Genomic DNA, 20,330 nt, shown 5'->3' with positions numbered 1-20,330 from the left:
GGTATGATGCCTTTGTTACGAGATGATGACAGTGTATGTACCTGAGGTATGATGCCTTTGTTACGAGATGATGACAGTGTATGTACCTGAGGTATGATGCCTTTGTTACGAGATGATGACAGTGTATGTACCTGAGGTATGATGCCTTTGTTACGAGATGATGACAGTGTATGTACCTGAGGTATGATGCCTTTGTTACGAGATGATGACAGTGTATGTACCTGAGGTATGATGCCTTTGTTACGAGATGATGACAGTGTATGTACCTGAGGTATGATGCCTTTGTTACGAGATGATGACAGTGTATGTACCTGAGGTATGATGCCTTTGTTACGAGATGATGACAGTGTATGTACCTGAGGTATGATGCCTTTGTTACGAGATGATGACAGTGTATGTACCTGAGGTATGATGCCTTTGTTACGAGATGATGACAGTGTATGTACCTGAGGTATGATGCCTTTGTTACGAGATGATGACAGTGTATGTACCTGAGGTATGATGCCTTTGTTACGAGATGATGACAGTGTATGTACCTGAGGTATGATGCCTTTGTTACGAGATGATGACAGTGTATGTACCTGAGGTATGATGCCTTTGTTACGAGATGATGACAGTGTATGTACCTGAGGTATGATGCCTTTGTTACGAGATGATGACAGTGTATGTACCTGAGGTATGATGCCTTTGTTACGAGATGATGACAGTGTATGTACCTGAGGTATGATGCCTTTGTTACGAGATGATGACAGTGTATGTACCTGAGGTATGATGCCTTTGTTACGAGATGATGACAGTGTATGTACCTGAGGTATGATGCCTTTGTTACGAGATGATGACAGTGTATGTACCTGAGGTATGATGCCTTTGTTACGAGATGATGACAGTGTATGTACCTGAGGTATGATGCCTTTGTTACGAGATGATGACAGTGTATGTACCTGAGGTATGATGCCTTTGTTACGAGATGATGACAGTGTATGTACCTGAGGTATGATGCCTTTGTTACGAGATGATGACAGTGTATGTACCTGAGGTATGATGCCTTTGTTACGAGATGATGACAGTGTATGTACCTGAGGTATGATGCCTTTGTTACGAGATGATGACAGTGTATGTACCTGAGGTATGATGCCTTTGTTACGAGATGATGACAGTGTATGTACCTGAGGTATGATGCCTTTGTTACGAGATGATGACAGTGTATGTACCTGAGGTATGATGCCTTTGTTACGAGATGATGACAGTGTATGTACCTGAGGTATGATGCCTTTGTTACGAGATGATGACAGTGTATGTACCTGAGGTATGATGCCTTTGTTACGAGATGATGACAGTGTATGTACCTGAGGTATGATGCCTTTGTTACGAGATGATGACAGTGTATGTACCTGAGGTATGATGCCTTTGTTACGAGATGATGACAGTGTATGTACCTGAGGTATGATGCCTTTGTTACGAGATGATGACAGTGTATGTACCTGAGGTATGATGCCTTTGTTACGGGATGATGACAGTATATGTAGCTGAGGTATGATGCCTTTGTTATGAGATGATGACAGTGTATGTACCTGAGGTATGATGCCTTTGTTACGAGATAATGCCGGTGTACGTACCTGAGGTATTATGCCTTTGTTATGAGATGATGACAGTTTATGAGATGATGACAGTGTATGTACCTGCGGTATGATGCCTTTGTTACGGGATGATGACAGTATATGTAGCTGAGGGATGATGCCTTTGTTATGAGATGATGACAGTTTATGAGATGATGACAGTGTATGTACGTGAGGTATGATGCCTTTGTTATGAGACGATGACAGTGTATGTACCTGAGGGATGATGCCTTTGTTACAAGATGATGACGGTGTACGTACCTGAGGTATGATGCCTTTGTTACAAGATAATGCCGGTGTACGTACCTGAGGTATGATGCCTTTGTTACGAGATGATGGCCTTGGGATTGCAGCTGCTTGCAGGCTTATGCCCGTACCACCAGGAGATGAGGTTATGTGACTAGATGGGGAGGGGAGGGGGTTTATTGCCACCCCGTCACTCCCTGAACTGCTGTTGAATAGTCCACTTATATCTGTAATACAAACATACAACCTTTCGTTTTGAAATAGCTAAAAATTTATGACATGAACAATTCTTGAATTTTGTCATATACATGTATTTTGCACATTTCCTAAAACTTTAATTTGTTTAGTGTAGAACTTTGAAAAGGAGATCAATCAAAATAAAAAAAATATCTGGTGCTATTTGCGGGAGTGTAGCAAGGGACAATGAATGTCCAATTTTGTTTTTTTAGGCTTGAATGATAATCCATTGTGCTTTCTGCATAACCATCTTTAAAATGTGTTAATCACAGAAGATCCATCCGTTCCTAAATTATCATTCTGAAATAATTTAAGTACTTTTAAAGCAGTGGTGCAAATGCTTTTTTGCCAGGAGTCATATCAACTAAGAACTGAAACACACACAAGGAAGGAATTTAACCAAACACCTCGATAGTGTCATCCCACTTATATGGTCACCATGACAACCCTACACCAAGTCACTGTATCATAACAACCCTACACCAAGTCATTGTATCATAACAACCCTACACCAAGTCACCATGCAAACAACACCATGACAACCCTACGTCAAGTCATTATATCATTTATCATAATCATAACAACCCTACGCCAAGTCATTATATCATTTACCATAATCATACCTCCCCTACACCAAGTCATTATATCATTTATCATAATCATAACAACCCTACACCAAGTCATCGTATCATTTACCATAATAATACTTCCCCCTACACCAAATCATTATATCATTTACCATAATCATACCACCCCTACATAAAGTCACCATACAACAGACCTCCCCTTCACATCATACTTCCTCCATATTAACCATCACAGCTCTCCTTCACCACATCATTTTATTCCTCATACATCATACCTTCCCCTACACAAAGTCATACAATATCAATCTGTACAAAAAAATGTATGTTTCCTTACTGACTCTCTTTGGTGCAGGCTTAAGCTTTGTGACTGTATTGGAATGAACAGAAGAAAGAAAATGTTGATGGCTACTTTAAGTTAATGCCAAATCAATTAAAATAACAAGATATTTTACAAATTACAAATATATATAATGTATAATTATATAGTGTTATGTCATGGTCCAGTGAATCTAAGCACACATACAAATACCAATCACAAAAGAAAAATAGTTAAATGAAAGACTTGACAAAAAAGCCACCAGCTAATTGGACATGGTGCCGTGACAAGGAAGTGCTGTAGTGATATACTCACTGTTGTTAGGGGTGGTGCTGGCACTAGACAGTGCACTATTGTGTAGTCGGGTGTCTGCCATAGGGGAGAGTGGGGAGGGGAGGTTATAGCCCCCACCAGTGGGGGTGGAAGCACTTGATGAAGCAAAAAAATCTAAATTTAACAAGTCCAGACCTGCTGGCTTTAGGGAACTGTAAAGGAAACAGGAAATTCATAATCAACTTATAAATAATCACACACTGGACAACAAGTATCTTTTGCTAAATTTTGATAAATTGATAAAATCCGTCAATTTCTCTCAATTTATCATTATCATAATAAACTTTCTGGAAGATCATGTAATGTGGACAAATCTCATCTTTCAAATATTAACAAATTCATTTGTTAAATGGCACATTAAAATTATAAGGATAAGTTCAAGCCTTCGTATGCGCAATTACAGATTGGTTAAACCATTGCTCTCACTTACTCTAGCGTATCCGACTCGGACTGGGACCTTTTCATTTTCTTGTCTGTTGGTGTTTGACTTCTCTTTTTCTGCAATTGAAAAACAAAATATACTATACAACGACAATTCTGATCATTAAGGCATTTTCCAGTAGTGATATACTACCCGAAGATACATTGAAAATAAAAGGACTTCAATAGGAGAAAGAAGGTGTGAATTATTATTTCAAATTGTAGGTATAAAGTATTTTAAAGTGCTAACACTTCATTGTAAATAAGATTTATGATACAAGATCAGTATAACTATACATACTGTTATGACAGTATATCAGTATAACTGTATACATATTGTTATGACAGTAGATCAGCATTACTGTATACATACTGGTATGACAGTAGATCAGTATAACTGTATACATACTGCTACAGTATATTAGTATAACTGTATACATACTGCTATGACAGTAGATCAGTATAACTGTATACATATTGTTATGACAGTAGGTCAGTATAACTGTATACATACCGCTACAGGAGATCAGTATAACTGTATACATACTGCTATGACAGTAGACCAGTATAACTGTATACATACTGCTACAGGAGATCAGTATAACTGTATACATACTGCTACAGGAGATCAGTATAACTGTATACATACTGCTACAGGAGAGAGTCGTAGAGCCTCCACAGAAGCTTTTATGTCCTTCACATTACTGGTAACAGGTGGGGCACCATTGGGGCTGAGTGGTCGGATCTCCACTTTGATTTTCTTTTTGTTGTCGTCATCTGGTATAAAGTTGACACATGTACGATTGAGAGTGGTAATGGTGGTGAAGTAGGTAGAGAAAAAAATATATATAACGACCGACTAAAAACACAACTTTCTCCCTTCAAGGATCTCTTTTGGTGTATTTTAAAAGAACAACTTCATAACGTCACAATTACATGTCATCACACTAAACTAGTTAGTAACATGACGTCACAATGTACACAAGGTAAATGGCCAAACAAGCACAAATTATTATGTATATTATTGAGTCAGAAGTTCATGCTATAGTATACATTGTATATATCCTATATGTGTCATGATCAGTAATCAATGACTCAGCAATGTAAGCTCTGGGACATACCAGAATCTGTGTCACTATCACTGGAGTACCAGCTGGTTTTATCCCCATTGTTCTCCATAGGGTCGTCAGGACGTATCTGGTAACCCTCATCATCAATCTCGGGAGTAACCTGTTCCCGGAAAAAAGTATTTCATCATTCACATCATCCTCTCTTATTTAAATGAAAGTCATGATAATTCAAAGAAAATTTTGAATATTATGAAATTATGCATGCTGACACTGGACAAGAAATATGGCAACTGTGGTGCTTTTGAAATTTATTTTTTCTATCTTATTTCACAACGGTAATGCTGCGTATACAGCAAGTTTTAATTTTAGTTAGATGAGACTGTGTAAACAGTCATAAGTTGTACATAAATATGTACGATACACTTACCCCCTCTTGTGTGTCTCTGTAAACAAAATAAACATTTAAATTGTTTTAATTTTACCTTTTTCATTTCATTTTACAATTGTGTTAAAAAAAATCTTTTGCGATTTCCAATAATTAAACATAACAAGAGGCCCAGGGGCCTTAATAGCTCACCTGGTATTTTATTTTTCAATTTAAAACCTGCTGAGTACCATTCAGGTTTATCAAAGGAGTACAAGTAACAAAGTTGCATCTTCCATTTATAAATATTCAATTCCCTTTGCCCAAAGATTCTCTAAAACAAGTTTGGTTAGGTTAAAATCCCTTCAACGGTACAGAAGGAGAAGGATCTTTAATGTTTTCCTCTATTTCCCCTAATGGGCCCCACTAATCTGCCCCAAAGAAGGGGAATCCACACACCTCAGTTTAAACAAAATTGATTCTTTTCTCCCTAAGCATGCTTCAGACTGCATTTGGTTTAAATCCCTTCACTTGTATAGTAGGAGAAAAAAAATCCTCTATTTCCCCTATTGGGCCCCGCTCCTATGCCGCCAGAAGGCCCACACCCTCCGTTTATACAAACTTGAGTCTCCTTTGTCCAAAGATGCTCTAGGACAAATTTGGTCAAAATCCTTCAATTGGTTGAGGAGAAGATTTTTAAAGATTTACCTATTTTCCCCTATTTGGCCCCGTCCCTCTGCCCCCAGGGGGACCATACCCTCCGTTCATACAAAACTGAGAACCCTTTGGCCAATGATGCTCCAGACCAAATTTGGTCAAAATCCCTTCATCGGTACAAAAGGAGAAGGATATTTGATGTTTTCCTCTATTTCCCCTAATGGGCCCCACCCATCTGCCCTTAGAAGGAGGCCCACACACCTCAGTTTATACAAAATTGATTCTTTTGTCCCTAATCATGCTTCAGACTGCATTTGGTTAAAATCCCTTCACTTGTATAGCAGGAGAAAAAAAATCCTCTATTTCCCCTATTGGGCCCCGCCCCTCCGCCCCCAGAGGGGCCACACCCTCCGTTTATACAAACTTGAGTCTTCTTTGTCCAAAGATGCTCTAGGACAAATTTGGTCAAAATCCTTCTATTGGTTGAGAAGAAGAAGATTTTTAAAGATTTACCTATTTTCCCCCTATTTGGTCCCGCCCCTCTGCTCCCAGGGGGGTTATACCCTCCGATTATACAAAACTGAGAACCCTTTGGCCAATGATGCTCCTGACCAAATTTGGTCAAAATCCTCTGAGCCATTCAGGACAAGTAGCATTTTAAAGGAAAAAGTTGCCGGACGCCGGACGCTGCACCATGGGATAAGCTCACTTGGCCTTCGGGCCAGGTGAGCTAATAAAATTACTTAAAGTTTTCACATATCATTCGTCTTTCAGGTAAAAGCCTGCTGTCTGTTTTACAGGACTTTGTATAGGATACAGAGACTGATGTTCAACAAGTGAATAAGCACTCTGAAAACATTTACAACCATGGAAGGTTACTCTGATATTGTTACTGACAGCTGCCCATCAGATGTACATACACAGATTCAGTGTCTGCTTTGTCCTCCTTCTTTTTCTTCTTCTTTTCCTTTTTCTTTTTCAGAAACCCTAAATATACAAAACATACATGTATGCCTATCTAGTAAAACACCACCTGTTAACTTAATACCTAGGACAGTGTTCTAGAATCTTTACAAATGCTATTTTGATTAAAATACAGAATGCTGTTTACTTATTTCTTCTTTTCTAAATCTGCTGGAAAGTGTTTTCTTTAAAAAAATATATACTGGTTATCATAAAGGAAAATTACACTTGCTTTAACATCAGCTAATCTGTATATAGAAACTTCCATTAAAATCTTTTATATTTTTTCAGATTTGAATTTAAAAACTATATTGTAGTTATGAGTAGTCACTAACATAATGTTACCCTAAAATAAATACAAGATATCTGTTAAAATTAAATACAAGATATCTATTAAAATTACAATCAAATTAACTATTCAAACAGCTGAAATTTACTTCATAGTCCAAATGTTGATGAATTTATAACTCCTTGTTGATGTCTTCTAAATAGATCATATCATATGTAATTATTTTAATTATTTGTTAAATGAGTTGCACCCTCTAAAAATAAAACCATTATTATTATTATTATCAATCTTCAAACTATTGCAGCTTATATTTTTTTTAACTTTATAATTATAATATTAAGGTACAAATTCTTATTATAAAACTAATTATAATATATATATCTGTTACTAAGTAACACATTGTTGCTAAGTTACATATTGCTACTTGGTTACACATCTGCTACTAAGTTACCGTCTGATACTACAGGTTACATGACAGAATCTACTTAGAACTACTATGTAACATATAACACTGTAATGTAGTACACATGTAGAAAATCAACAAAAACACATCACAGCAAGCAGTTTAAAATCTCAAGGAAATGTCACTTTGAAATAAAATATGTCACACGATACAATTGATTTATCATATATTTTTCTAAAAATTTACAAAATTAGGGATGAAGTTTCAAATATGTTATTTTAAAAAAAAAAAAGTGACAAAATGCATAATTGTTATTAAATACACACATGTATATGTCAAGCACAGTATAATTCTGGCACTTAGCTCATATTTTAAACCTTCTAATCAACAGGAGTTGATAAGCTGTTTTTATCAATCTACATAATAAAGAATGACAAATAGAAGTTTAAATTTGTTTAAAATGTGTCTTGCCTTGAGGTTGAATTTGTGAGCTACGTCACCAAATTGCCTAGTTAATAAATACCAGTACACGTGACAAACCCCTGCATCAACACCACTTCCCTTAAAAAAGGAAGCTTGGGTTTTAATGCTTGGTACGCTCATCATGATCCTAGTAACAATTGCTTATTGATAATATTACACACATGTAAGTATCTCTGGTAAAATATCACCAATATATAATGTATTCATGCACATACTTTTATTTCAAAATGAAATTTCCTTTAAAAATTCCAACAAAAATATAATATCTATATAATAGAAACACAATCTCCAAAGCAATTGAATGCAAGGCACCCAAGCAAGCTGGTACAAGTGTCCACAGGGAACAAAGAGGAACGGTGTAACTCTCAAGCTTACGTCTAATGAGAAAGGCTGGAAAGGTTAACACAAAGTCACCATATCATAGGACAAACCATAGTCTTGTGAGAGGCCATACCTCACTATCTAGAACATCTTAATTATTGTACATTGCGATGTATAACGAAAAACAGGTAATAAGTAATCTGAAGGATCTGCTTTACAGCAGGAAATCTGCAGGCAATACTGAATACAATGTTAATATACAATGTTAACAAGTACATGAAATTGTTGTGCTAGTCACACGTGCATGGCGTGCAATAGTAATTAAAATGCTCCATGGGATCAGTTAAAGATTATCAATGAAAAAAATTACATGTATAATCAAAATCACACATATTCAAGATGTCATGCAGAGTTTGTTGAGGCCATTCTGGTCCCCATCAGGACACGAGTCTCCACTGGGTGTAGGATGTCACAACAGGCTTCAAAACAGCATCCGACATCATAACAATAGAATACAACAGTAATCCTTCCATATGTTTTTAAAACTTCACATACATTTGTTTGTGTTGCTTCTACCACCATTTCGTCCATTTCTGGCCAATGTACGTAAAGACAAGTTTATCATTATCCTCACCAACTATACTTCACGCATTAGCTCTGCACTAACTTTTTCAAGCTGCTCTGTAAATTTTGTATCAAGGTGCATTTTTCTTCTTAAATTACAACCCAAATAAACAGTCCTGATATCGATAGTCAGACCTAATATTTGCAAGTATGACAAGGATACAGATACTTGTTATTGATACTTGGGGGATGTACTGCCTATGACGTGTAAAGCTAACCATACGGAGGTAGTGTCGTCCAAGAGCTACCTGTTCACACCTGCATGTCCAACCTTCATTAATTATCTAATACACTAGGTACTTAGCTGCTTCTGCACACGCTACAACTCCCCACATATACTACCTACCTCACACTGTATCGGATAGCTTGTTGTCATCAATAATTTATAACTGGCATTTTATACTGATTTCTACTAACAGTAGCTTCCTCATAAAATAACAGTAAATGACTAACACCTCAGTAAAACTTTGTCTGTATATAGGTAAAGGATATGTTGTCTTTGTGTAGACTTCTATTCTCTCACAGTCATGTCATTATTAATAATTAACCAGTTCTATAAAAGTAGCATCAAACACGATTAAAAGGAAATATCACGTTTTAAATATTGTTTAGGAATCAATATTACTTTTTACTGAAACCAACCAACACATATGTAATACAGGTATTACTGTGATATCAAACTTTCAGCCAATGCTCACACACATGTGGGCAGAACTTGCTACGGCTGAGGAAAGTGTGGATGCTTTTTTTACTGTATATGAATGCATGTAATAAATTGTATTGAGATATTAGATATATGGGGTATATACAATGTGTCCTGTTAAGATATGTTGGATATACCTGTATTGAGGTAAGATATTTCGGATATCCAGGTAAGATAATTAGGTATACAATGGGGTTTAATTTCCTGATCAGACATGAAAAGGTATGGAGTCACCTGAGATACTCTTGTTTCCTTTAATATTGAGAGCAATACACACTACCATCCTGGCCAATAAGATTTTAAAATGTTGTTTTAGTACAATTTACCTAGTAAGTATAGCCTTAGTACAATTTACCTAGTAAGTATATCCTTAGTACAATTTACCTAGAAAGTATATCATTAGTACAATTTACCTAGTAAGTATATCCTTAGTACAGTTTACCTAGTACGTATATCCTTAGTACAATTTACCTAGAAAGTATATCATTAGTACAATTTACCTAGTAAGTATATCTATCCTTAGTACAATTTACCTAGTAAGATATGTTGGGTATACAATGTCTTGAGTCGGTAAAATGCTTAATAAAGTTTCTCCTCTGCATTGAGTATAACTGAGACATGCTACATCTCGGAGGTCTGGATAACATAAATGTTGGGAGGCATTACTATTGCACATTCTGCATCTTAAATATCCTCTCATTATAGCAGAAATACTGAGGACTTAGATAATATCAGACATTATCACCATGGAAACAGAACAATATGATCAGAAATGATTATTGACATATATTTGGTAAGTCGTCATTTATATTTGTAAAATATTAATCTTTCACATATATTATCCAATATACATACCTTTAAACGGTATCTTTGAAATAATACTCTGATACTGAGGCAACATTACACCTGAACAAAAAGCATTTCATGGATACTACTTATAAATATGTTACAACTATTGACAGATATTTCATTTCCTTGCACTATGTCATCTTGTTTGGAAACACTTTAACCTTGTGCTAGGTAAATGTGTACAAATGGAAGGAGTTGGTGTCAATACTTTTACAACATTAGCAAAAACACCTTTCGTAAAACGGCCACAGATAATGTGTGATGGACTGACAACTACTGGTACTGTAGACATAATGCTTGTCACATGCTGGAAGCCAACTCAGTACAGCAAAACTTCAGCAGCATTGATACTGCTACCTAATTATCCTATATCAACTTGTCAGTGTGGTATTATAAACCTTATAGCAGGTCTACGTGTCTATACAACAGACCATCCTTTATGACAGTGCCACTTAACAGTACTTAACTATGGCCTGGGTGTACAATTTCATATTTCTAATTATAGCCTACAATTTGCAAAATTCTTTATGACAGTGCCACTTAACAGTACTTAACTATGACCTGGGTGTACAATTTCATATTTCTAATTATAGCCTACAATTTGCAAAATTCTGATAAGAAGACTGAATCAGAAAACCCAAAGACCAGGGAAAATTCACCATCTGAGGTTATCAATGGATAAGAGTTGATTACAACACCTTACTGTGAGATGGTTCACAGACTCATCAACTTGGTAAGTAAATATTCATTCCTGTACTGTTCACACTGTGTAACTTATAGTCTATTATTGAAACATGTAAACTTAGTTCTAAACATCCCCTAACTGACACTTTACAGTAAAATATATTCTATCACAGTTATACGTAGTTTTGGAATGTGTATGTATATTCTATTACCTTCTTCACCTTATAAGAATTGTGTGCAGCACAAACTAAATTGTTATGACATACAATGTGTTATTGGCAAACAATGACATTTGATGACACAGTCGCAGAAAAAAGGCCATCAATGATGCACATGACAAAAAACCTGTCATCAACAAGACCAACTATGACACAACTGTCATTAACAAGACCAATGATGACATATATGTTGACACAACTGTCATCAACAAGACCAACTATGACATGACGACACAACTGTCATCAACAAGACCAACGATGACACAACTGTCACCAACAAGACCAATGATGACATATATGCTGACACAACTGTCATCAACAAGATCAATGATGACATATATGCTGACACAACTATCATCAACAAGATCAATGATGACATGACACAACTTTCATCAACAAGACCAACGATGACACAACTGTCATCAACAAGACCAATGGTGACATATATGTTGACACAACTGTCATCAACAAGACCAATGATGACGTGACACAACTTTCATCAACAAGACCAACGGTGACACAACTGTCATCAACAAGACCAATGGTGACATATATGTTGACACAACTGTCATCAACAAGACCAACCATGACATAATGATACAACTGTCATCAACAAGACCAACGATGACACAACTGTCATCAACAAGACCAATGATGACATATATGCTGACACAACTGTCATCAACAAGATCAATGATGACGTGACACAACTTTCATCAACAAGACCAACGGTGACACAACTGTCATCAACAAGACCAATGATGACATGACACAACTTTCATTAACAAGACCCAACAATGACACAACTGTCATCAACAAGACCAATAATGACCTATATGTTGACACAACTGTCATCAACAAGACCAATAATGACCTATATGTTGACACAACTGTCATCAACAAGACCAATAATGACCTATATGTTGACACAACTGTCATCAACAAGACCAATGCTGACATATATGTTGACACAACTGTCATCAACAAGACCAATGATGACATGACACAATTTTCATTAACAAGACCCAACGATAACACCACTGTCATCAACAAGACCAACGATGACACACATGGTAATACGGCTGTCAGTAACAAGAACAATGACGACACAACTTTCTGCAAGAAGACCAATGATGACGTGATGACATGACCCCAATACAAGCAGCAACATGTCATGACAAAATTGTCAAAACAGGACCATTGATGACATATGATGACACAACTAACAAGAACATACCAAATGATTTCATGTAATGGTGTTTTATCTCACCAGACAAAAGAATAATCAGAAGTAAAACCATACTATAAGGTACAACTAGCAAAAGAGTTCCTACTAAGCCTGTCCATGTAAGGTTTGTGAGTAGAAATAACAGCTGTGTCACAGATGAATTGAAAGGAGGAAGAGATAATCGACTGAAATAAAATTAGTCTCTTATGATAGAGTAGCAGTGTTATTACCCTAAGCAATACAAATGTACGTTTCCTTGAAGACATTTTTAGAATAGCAAAGCTTCCATATAATATGGCATTTACGGCAGGAAACCAGATAATCTGAAGCAATAGGCTCACACAAAAAAATCCTTAAAAAGTTGTGAAGCATGCTTAAATATGCAAAAATAAGTGCAAAATTCTCATTAGTAGATGTGTTATTGAAGATAAGTTGACAACTCTTTCCCTAGAGGATATGGATATCCTGTCCCCATTCCACATGTTTTGTCCTTCCACCGTCATGCATGATCTCAACTTTACACCAAACCACACCTGACTCTATAGTTAACACATGATACAACTGTTAACAGCTGCTTGTAAAGGTCAATGGTTTTTTCGCTGCCTAGCCCCCTCGATAGTGGTAATGTATTAACCTGGCTTCATCTGTTAACATGTTTACTGTATTCCACGTAAGTAGTGCCCCTCCCCTTCAAGTGCCCCTCCCCTTCAAGTGCCCCTCCCCTTCAAGTGCCCCTCCCCTTTCTAGCTACTACATATATCCTAGAAATTTGTTCCATCTTCAACGCAGTTTGTTTCAACAACAAACTATTTCACATATCAGAAAAAAAGAGTACCAAGTAGGAAGGTAACAAGCAGAGATTTTACACTCAACTTAAGATTTCAATCAGAAATATTGCTTTTATCTTTTAGCAATGGGTATTCTATATCGTTGGTGGTGGCCTTTTCTACATTAATGAAACTATGACTGTTTAAACAAATATTCACACTTATGAAGCCTTCTTAATAGCAACCTCGACCTCCATATCCCCCAATTTTTATTTTTTATTTTTGGGGGGAGGGGATCTGTAAAGTGCTTTGGGTGCTAATTAAGTCGAATACAGTTATATCATGTACACCAATCTATGATAGGGCTGCCTAGTTTTGTCTAGAGCACTAGCTTCCTTGTACCCTGTAACATAATAGAGCACTAGCTTCCTTGTACCCTGTAACATAATAGAGCACTAGCTTCCTTGTACCCTGTAACATAATAGAGCACTAGCTTCCTTGTACCCTGTAACATAATAGAGCACTAGCTTCCTTGTACCCTGTAACATAATAGAGCACTAGCTTCCTTGTACCCTGTAACATAATAGAGCACTAGCTTCCTTGTACCCTGTAACATAATAGAGCACTAGCTTCCTTGTACCCTGTAACATAATAGAGCACTAGCTTCCTTGTACCCTGTAACATAATAGAGCACTAGCTTCCTTGTACCCTGTAACATAATAGAGCACTAGCTTCCTTGTACCCTGTAACATAATAGAGCACTAGCTTCCTTGTACCCTGTAACATAATAGAGCACTAGCTTCCTTGTACCCTGTAACATAATAGAGCACTAGCTTCCTTGTACCCTGTAACATAATAGAGCACTAGCTTCCTTGTACCCTGTAACATAATAGAGCACTAGCTTCCTTGTACCCTGTAACATAATAGAGCACTAGCTTCCTTGTACCCTGTAACATAATAGAGCACTAGCTTCCTTGTACCCTGTAACATAATAGAGCACTAGCTTCCTTGTACCCTGTAACATAATAGAGCACTAGCTTCCTTGTACCCTGTAACATAATAGAGCACTAGCTTCCTTGTACCCTGTAACATAATAGAGCACTAGCTTCCTTGTACCCTGTAACATAATAGAGCACTAGCTTCCTTGTACCCTGTAACATAATAGAGCACTAGCTTCCTTGTACCCTGTAACATAATAGAGCACTAGCTTCCTTGTACCCTGTAACATAATAGAGCACTAGCTTCCTTGTACCCTGTAACATAATAGAGCACTAGCTTCCTTGTACCCTGTAACATAATAGAGCACTAGCTTCCTTGTACCTTGTAACATAATAGAGCACTAGCTTCCTTGTACCTTGTAACATAATAGAGCACTAGCTTCCTTGTACCCAGTAACATAATAGAGCACTAGCTTCCTTGTACCTTGTAATATAATAGAGCACTAGTTTCCTTGTACCCTGTAACATAATAGAGCACTAGCTTCCTTGTACCTTGTAATATAAGTATTTCTGGCATTCTTATTCCACGACCTCTACCTGCCATTTAGTATTCAACCCAAACATCCCCTTATTAACCTTTACTTCCAGACCTAATTGCATTATAAAATATACCAGGTACCCTTACAACACTTCCCTTTATATTCCTATTTTACCATTCCCATACCTCCAAAGTACATAACAACCTGCATCAATCTTTAGACATCTGCATCCCTCTTGCTGTAACATTTTTTACCCTAACATGACCAAAATTCCTAACAACGATCATTCAGTTCCAAGACCAAATTCTGGCAATAGGTTTTATGGTCATGATATTGCCCAGTCTAGTAATACAGCCTGTACCCTTATGCTTTCAATGCATTTTTATTTGATATCTATACACAGTGATCTGTCCACATTACATTATTAGCTATCTCTATCATCCTTTACAAAAATATATACTTCTAACATTGCTGCAAGTCCTGTTCAGATATAAATTTGCCCCATAATGGATTGTTTCCATTTTGTTTGCAAATTAATTAAAAGTGCACATAAATACAAGCGCTGTGATCTGTAGCACTATTCCCTTGATCAAGCTAGGGTGTTCCTGACCACTAGGTCCCACCCTCCAACACTATTCCCTTGATCATGCTAGGGTGTTCCTGACCACTAGGTCCCACCCTCCAACGCAGCAGATCCTACGTACATGGGTGATCACCTATGCCGAGTTGAGTTAGATCATGCAGACTACATGTTACAGCACCAGCAAATTAATGAAAACTACTTATTAAACGCTGTCAACTGGGGGCTACTGTACAATACAGACGGCTGGACAGACACAGCGCACACATCAAACCCACAACAAAACAGAGGAAATCATTACATGTCCTGGACACGCGGAGCTTTACACTGCGACTGAGAGGACCCGGTTGGTCGGACAAGACCGGACTGGGACTCCCACTGGAGTCTGGAAGGAGAAGACAATCAGGGAAAAAAGCATGTCAATTCTGTTACTCACTTGATTGGAATTTCTCACACCATTTGCTCTCAAAGAAACTAGTATCTGTATTTGTAAATTTCTATATCGTCTTAACTCTCAGTTTTACCAATCTTTCACATATTATTAATACACAAATATTGTTTATTCTACATCTTTTACAACCAACATCCTTTATTCAGCATTCTTCTGTAGTAAATGATGTCTGCTACAGCAGCAGAACAAGTGCAACCATACTTACATAATGTTACAATTAGTGTTAACGACAACAGAACACTGAATACCTACTTAAGGCAATCTACGACAAAATATTTCATATGGAAATTTCACCTACATCTGTATTACAATACATTTTAATTACGATAGAAAATTCCAAACAAAAAAGAATGAAAAGCTGTATGGTTATCTTAAATTAAGTGAAAAAATGAAACACTCTGTCTTATAATGAATTGGTATGAACGATCGTAAAATTTATCGTCAGTTGGTAAGAACGATCGTAAAATTTATTGTAACTTTTCCTATTTGAACATGCCCACCACGTCTGATGCTACACGAGTGATGCTGACTGGTTTATGCAGGCTGTTTATAGTGTTGGGGGAACGTTCTGGGAGGGATTCACTGCTGATGAGAGAAGGTGCAATGGTCTACTCATTTACAGCAGTCATTTGGTAAAGTGCATGCAACATGTGGAACCATGTTGTAATTCTTACTATACATAGACAAATTATTGAGAATTAAAGTATAAAACTGAAGGCATACATGTACGTTGAGCTTTAGAAGCAGAAGTAGAATCTGAAAAGGAAAAGAAAAGCCTATAATAGTCATCCCCTAAGACATCAAACGTCTTATATACATGTTAGTCTGAGCTATCATTATGGTCAATTTAGACCTATATATAGCTGGTATAACTGGTCAGTTTATACCTATATATAGTTGGTATAACTGGTCATTTATACCTGTATATAGTTGGTATAACTGGTCAGTTCATACCTGTAAACAGCAGGTATAACTGGTCAGTTTAAACATGAATACAGTTGGTATAGCTGGTCAGTTTATACCTCATATAGCTAGTATAACTGGTCATTTATACCTGTATACAGTTGGTATAACTGGTCAGTTCATACCTGTATACAGTTGGTATAACTGGTCAGTTCATACCTGTATATAGTTGGTATAACTGGTCAGTTCATACCTGTATACAGTTGGTATAACTGGTCAGTTCATACCTGTATACAGTTGGTATAACTGGTCAGTTCATACCTGTATATATTTGGTATAACTGGTCAGTTTTTACTTTTATATATTTGGTATAACAGTCCACATAGGAAGCTTGTGAATGTCCTCTTTGATGGCTGATAAAGGACACGTTAAATGACCTCTGAACCCTACTCCATGCTGCGATGTTAGTAGTTAACTATTCAGCATTGTTTATGGATTAGTTTGCAGTAAATACCATGGTGATTTGTTGTTAGAATTATTGCGAATTTGTTCAATTATTAACAACTTTGCTGTCCTGATTTGTTTCCTGATGTAATCTAGGAATTGGAATTAGACATTCGGTTAGGAAAAAAGACAATTTCTAAAACAGATACCGAAAATGGGAAATTCCAAAGCAACTAGATCTAGACATTTGATCATAATTGATCACAGTAAGGAGAAACTCATTGAGAATCTACTATTTAAACACAAAATCACCATTAAATGTTAGGTATACCAAGCTGTTCTCTCACTAATACAGCATTTAAGTTTGTTATTGTTTTCGTTTCCCCACCCCCCCATCAGATTTTCCTTTTTTATTTTTTGTTTTTAGCTGTTAAATATTGAAGTAAAATACTTTAAAAAAAGAGCAATTAGAGAACATATAAATCACCAATGATGAACTGAACAAAGATGAGACTTAGTGTCGAGCTTGGGACGGAGAACAACTAGGTGTTACATATTAGAGTTACAACATCCGTCCACCCATAAAACTATAAAATATTAAAAGATAAATGTATGCCACTTTTAAAGCATAAACATCAATGGAAAATGTGTGAAAACGAGGCTTACCTTGTCCACGCTTCTCAGAGAAGCTCTCACGTTTGTCATTGGGCTCGGGTGACATAGGGCGAGGGGCTTGCAGACTCGAAAGGTCTGGTTCCACAAACTCTATTGGACCTGAAGGAGACAAACAATTATCATTTCTTTAGTGATTAGCAGCTGATAGAGTTATGTACAAATTAACAATCAAATGACCAGGTAACCATCTATGACTGACAATGCTACGACTAACATATTGTGTACAAGACAATTTCAAGCCTTGATTATTGCTTGCCTTTGAAATTCAATTCAGTGTTTTGTATCTTTGGAACATTTTTTCTTTTGAAGCAAAGTTCTATCTAGAATTTCTGGTCAATAAAACTGTCCTTGTTTGTGTAAATTTAAAATTATGGTCTTCAATTTAGGACAAATTCAAGATTTCGATTTGGGTAATATTTGTTATCCCTTTTAAGGACAATACTCTAGTAATTTTGAATATCTTGCAAAATTCCAATATCTGAGGTAGAAAACAGACTGTTTCCTTCACAAAATTCCAATATCAGAGGTAGAAAACAGACTGTTTCCTTCACAAAATTAAAACATTACATCCTACCAATACCTGATCAAACTGATGAAAAGCATGTTAATCACTGCCACAAAAACCCCACACTGACTGTGACTAATACAAGCTCCTAGTAAAGCAGAGTGATGGGGCACATAGCCAATTCTCTCATACCTTTGTGGGTAAGATAGGTAGTTTTCCCCCATTAGACACCAATTCTCTCATACCTTTGTGGGTAAGATAGGTAGTTTTCCCCCATTAGACACCCATTCTCTCATATCTATGTGGGTAAGATAGGTTCTTCTCCCCCATTAGACACCAATGCTCTCATACCTTTGTGGGTAAGATAGCTAGTTCTCCCCCATTAGACACCAATTATCTCATCCCTTTGTGGGTAAGATAGGTAGTTCTGCCCCATTAGACACCAATTATCTCATCCCTTTGTGGGTAAGATAGGTACTTCTTCCCCATTATACACCAATTCTCTCATATCTATGTGGGTAAGATAGGTACTTCTCCTCCATTAGACACCAATTCTCTCATATCTACGTGGGTAAGATAGGTACTTCTCCCCTATGAGACAGCAATTCTCTCATACCTTTGTGGGTAAGATATGTACTTCTCCCCTATTAGACACCAATTCTATCATACCTTTGTGGGTAAGATAGGTAGTTCTGCCCCATTAGACACCAATTATCTCATACCTTTGTGGGTAAGATATGTACTTCTCCCCTATTAGACACCAATTCTATCATACCTTTGTGGGTAAGATAGCTAGTTCTCCCCCATTAGACACCAATTATCTCATACCTTTGTGGGTAAGATAGGTACTTCTTCCCCATTAGACACCAATTCTCTCATATCTATGTGGGTAAGATAGGTACTTCTCCCCCATTAGACACCAATTCTCTCATACCTTTGTGGGTAAGATAGGTAGTTCTCCCCCATTAGACACCAATTCTCTCATACCTTTGTGCGGAAGATAGGTACTTCTCCCCCATTAGACACCAATTCTCTCATACCTTTGTGGGTAAGATAGTTAGTTCTCCCCCATTAGACACCAATTCTCTCATGCCTTTGTGCGGAAGATAGGTACTTCTCCCCCATTGGACACCAATTCTCTCATACCTTTGTGGGTAAGATAGGTAGTTGTCCCCCATTAGACACCAATTATCTCATACCTTTGTGGGTAAGATAAATAGTTCTCCCCCATTAGACACCAATTATCTCATACCTTTGTGGGTAAGATAGGTAGTTCTCCCCCATTAGACACCAATTCTCTCATACATTTGTGGGTAAGATAGGTAGTTCTCCCCCATTAGACAGTGAAATCCGCACTTCCAGTCAGAGATCCCTAGCTATGGGGTAATTATAAAGACAGGGGGATTTACCTGTCATTACAATTGTATGACATCACGTCAACAATTGCAGATCACCGATACTCTGATTTGCTGGAAATTATGAAATCAACATCTGTATTTCATAAAATTACCACTTGTATTCGATGTAAGAGCAAAATAATCATTCCCAACTTACCCTCGGTGTAAGATTCTTGCAAGTCTGGCCCTTGGCAAAGCCTCGGGCTAGACATTTCAAAATCTTACCCCTTGGGTTGGGATTTTTCTGTCTTACCCCAAGGTGGGGAAAGATTATATTATTCTCTCATATCTATGTGTAAGATGAGAGACGTCCACCTTGAGGGACCAGTTATTAGTTCTTGCTTCACCATATTGACAATGAAAAATAATTCACTGTACAAAATCTGCTGTCCTAGCACCACATTTCACCGACCCAGAACCCCACGCCACATCTAGAAATGTACACCACAATAGTTCTAACACATCTAGTCAGTGGTTTTACTAAATAGCCATGTAGTAACATCTCGATGGTGAGGCAAGC

General features: G+C 37.0%; 1 protein-coding gene and 1 long non-coding RNA gene across 8 annotated transcripts in view; both read right to left on the bottom strand.

The window, feature by feature from the left end:
- LOC110463283 (F-BAR domain only protein 2-like) overlaps window positions 1–20,330 on the bottom strand; it is a 41,911-nt gene that overhangs the window by 10,424 nt on the left and 11,157 nt on the right. For 2 of the 7 annotated variants that reach the window (XM_021517753.1, XM_021517754.1), the window contains 11 exons: window positions 17,900–18,007; window positions 16,610–16,642; window positions 15,737–15,820; window positions 6,767–6,833; window positions 5,253–5,268; window positions 4,877–4,985; window positions 4,405–4,532; window positions 3,766–3,833; window positions 3,318–3,487; window positions 3,021–3,053; window positions 1,923–2,089 (listed from right to left, as the gene is read on the bottom strand). In XM_021517753.1, the coding sequence (XP_021373428.1) occupies window positions 1,923–2,089; window positions 3,021–3,053; window positions 3,318–3,487; window positions 3,766–3,833; window positions 4,405–4,532; window positions 4,877–4,985; window positions 5,253–5,268; window positions 6,767–6,833; window positions 15,737–15,820; window positions 16,610–16,642; window positions 17,900–18,007 (983 nt within the window). The remainder of the gene's footprint in view (window positions 1–1,922; window positions 2,090–3,020; window positions 3,054–3,317; window positions 3,488–3,765; window positions 3,834–4,404; window positions 4,533–4,876; window positions 4,986–5,252; window positions 5,269–6,766; window positions 6,834–15,736; window positions 15,821–16,609; window positions 16,643–17,899; window positions 18,008–20,330) is intronic. The other 5 variants (XM_021517755.1, XM_021517760.1, XM_021517758.1 and 2 more) reach the window with 5 other exon arrangements.
- On the bottom strand, window positions 13,664–15,727 carry LOC110463284. The gene is made up of 2 exons (XR_002464366.1): window positions 14,869–15,727; window positions 13,664–14,800 (listed from the first exon to the last, which is right to left on the bottom strand). It is a non-coding gene; the product is annotated as an uncharacterized LOC110463284 (long non-coding RNA).

Source organism: Mizuhopecten yessoensis, unplaced genomic scaffold, assembly GCF_002113885.1.
Source record: "Mizuhopecten yessoensis strain PY_sf001 unplaced genomic scaffold, ASM211388v2 scaffold10885, whole genome shotgun sequence".
Lineage (NCBI taxonomy): Eukaryota > Metazoa > Mollusca > Bivalvia > Pectinida > Pectinidae > Mizuhopecten > Mizuhopecten yessoensis.
The sequence above is the reverse complement of the archived record's forward strand: the minus strand, read 5'-3'. Positions and strand labels throughout refer to the sequence as shown.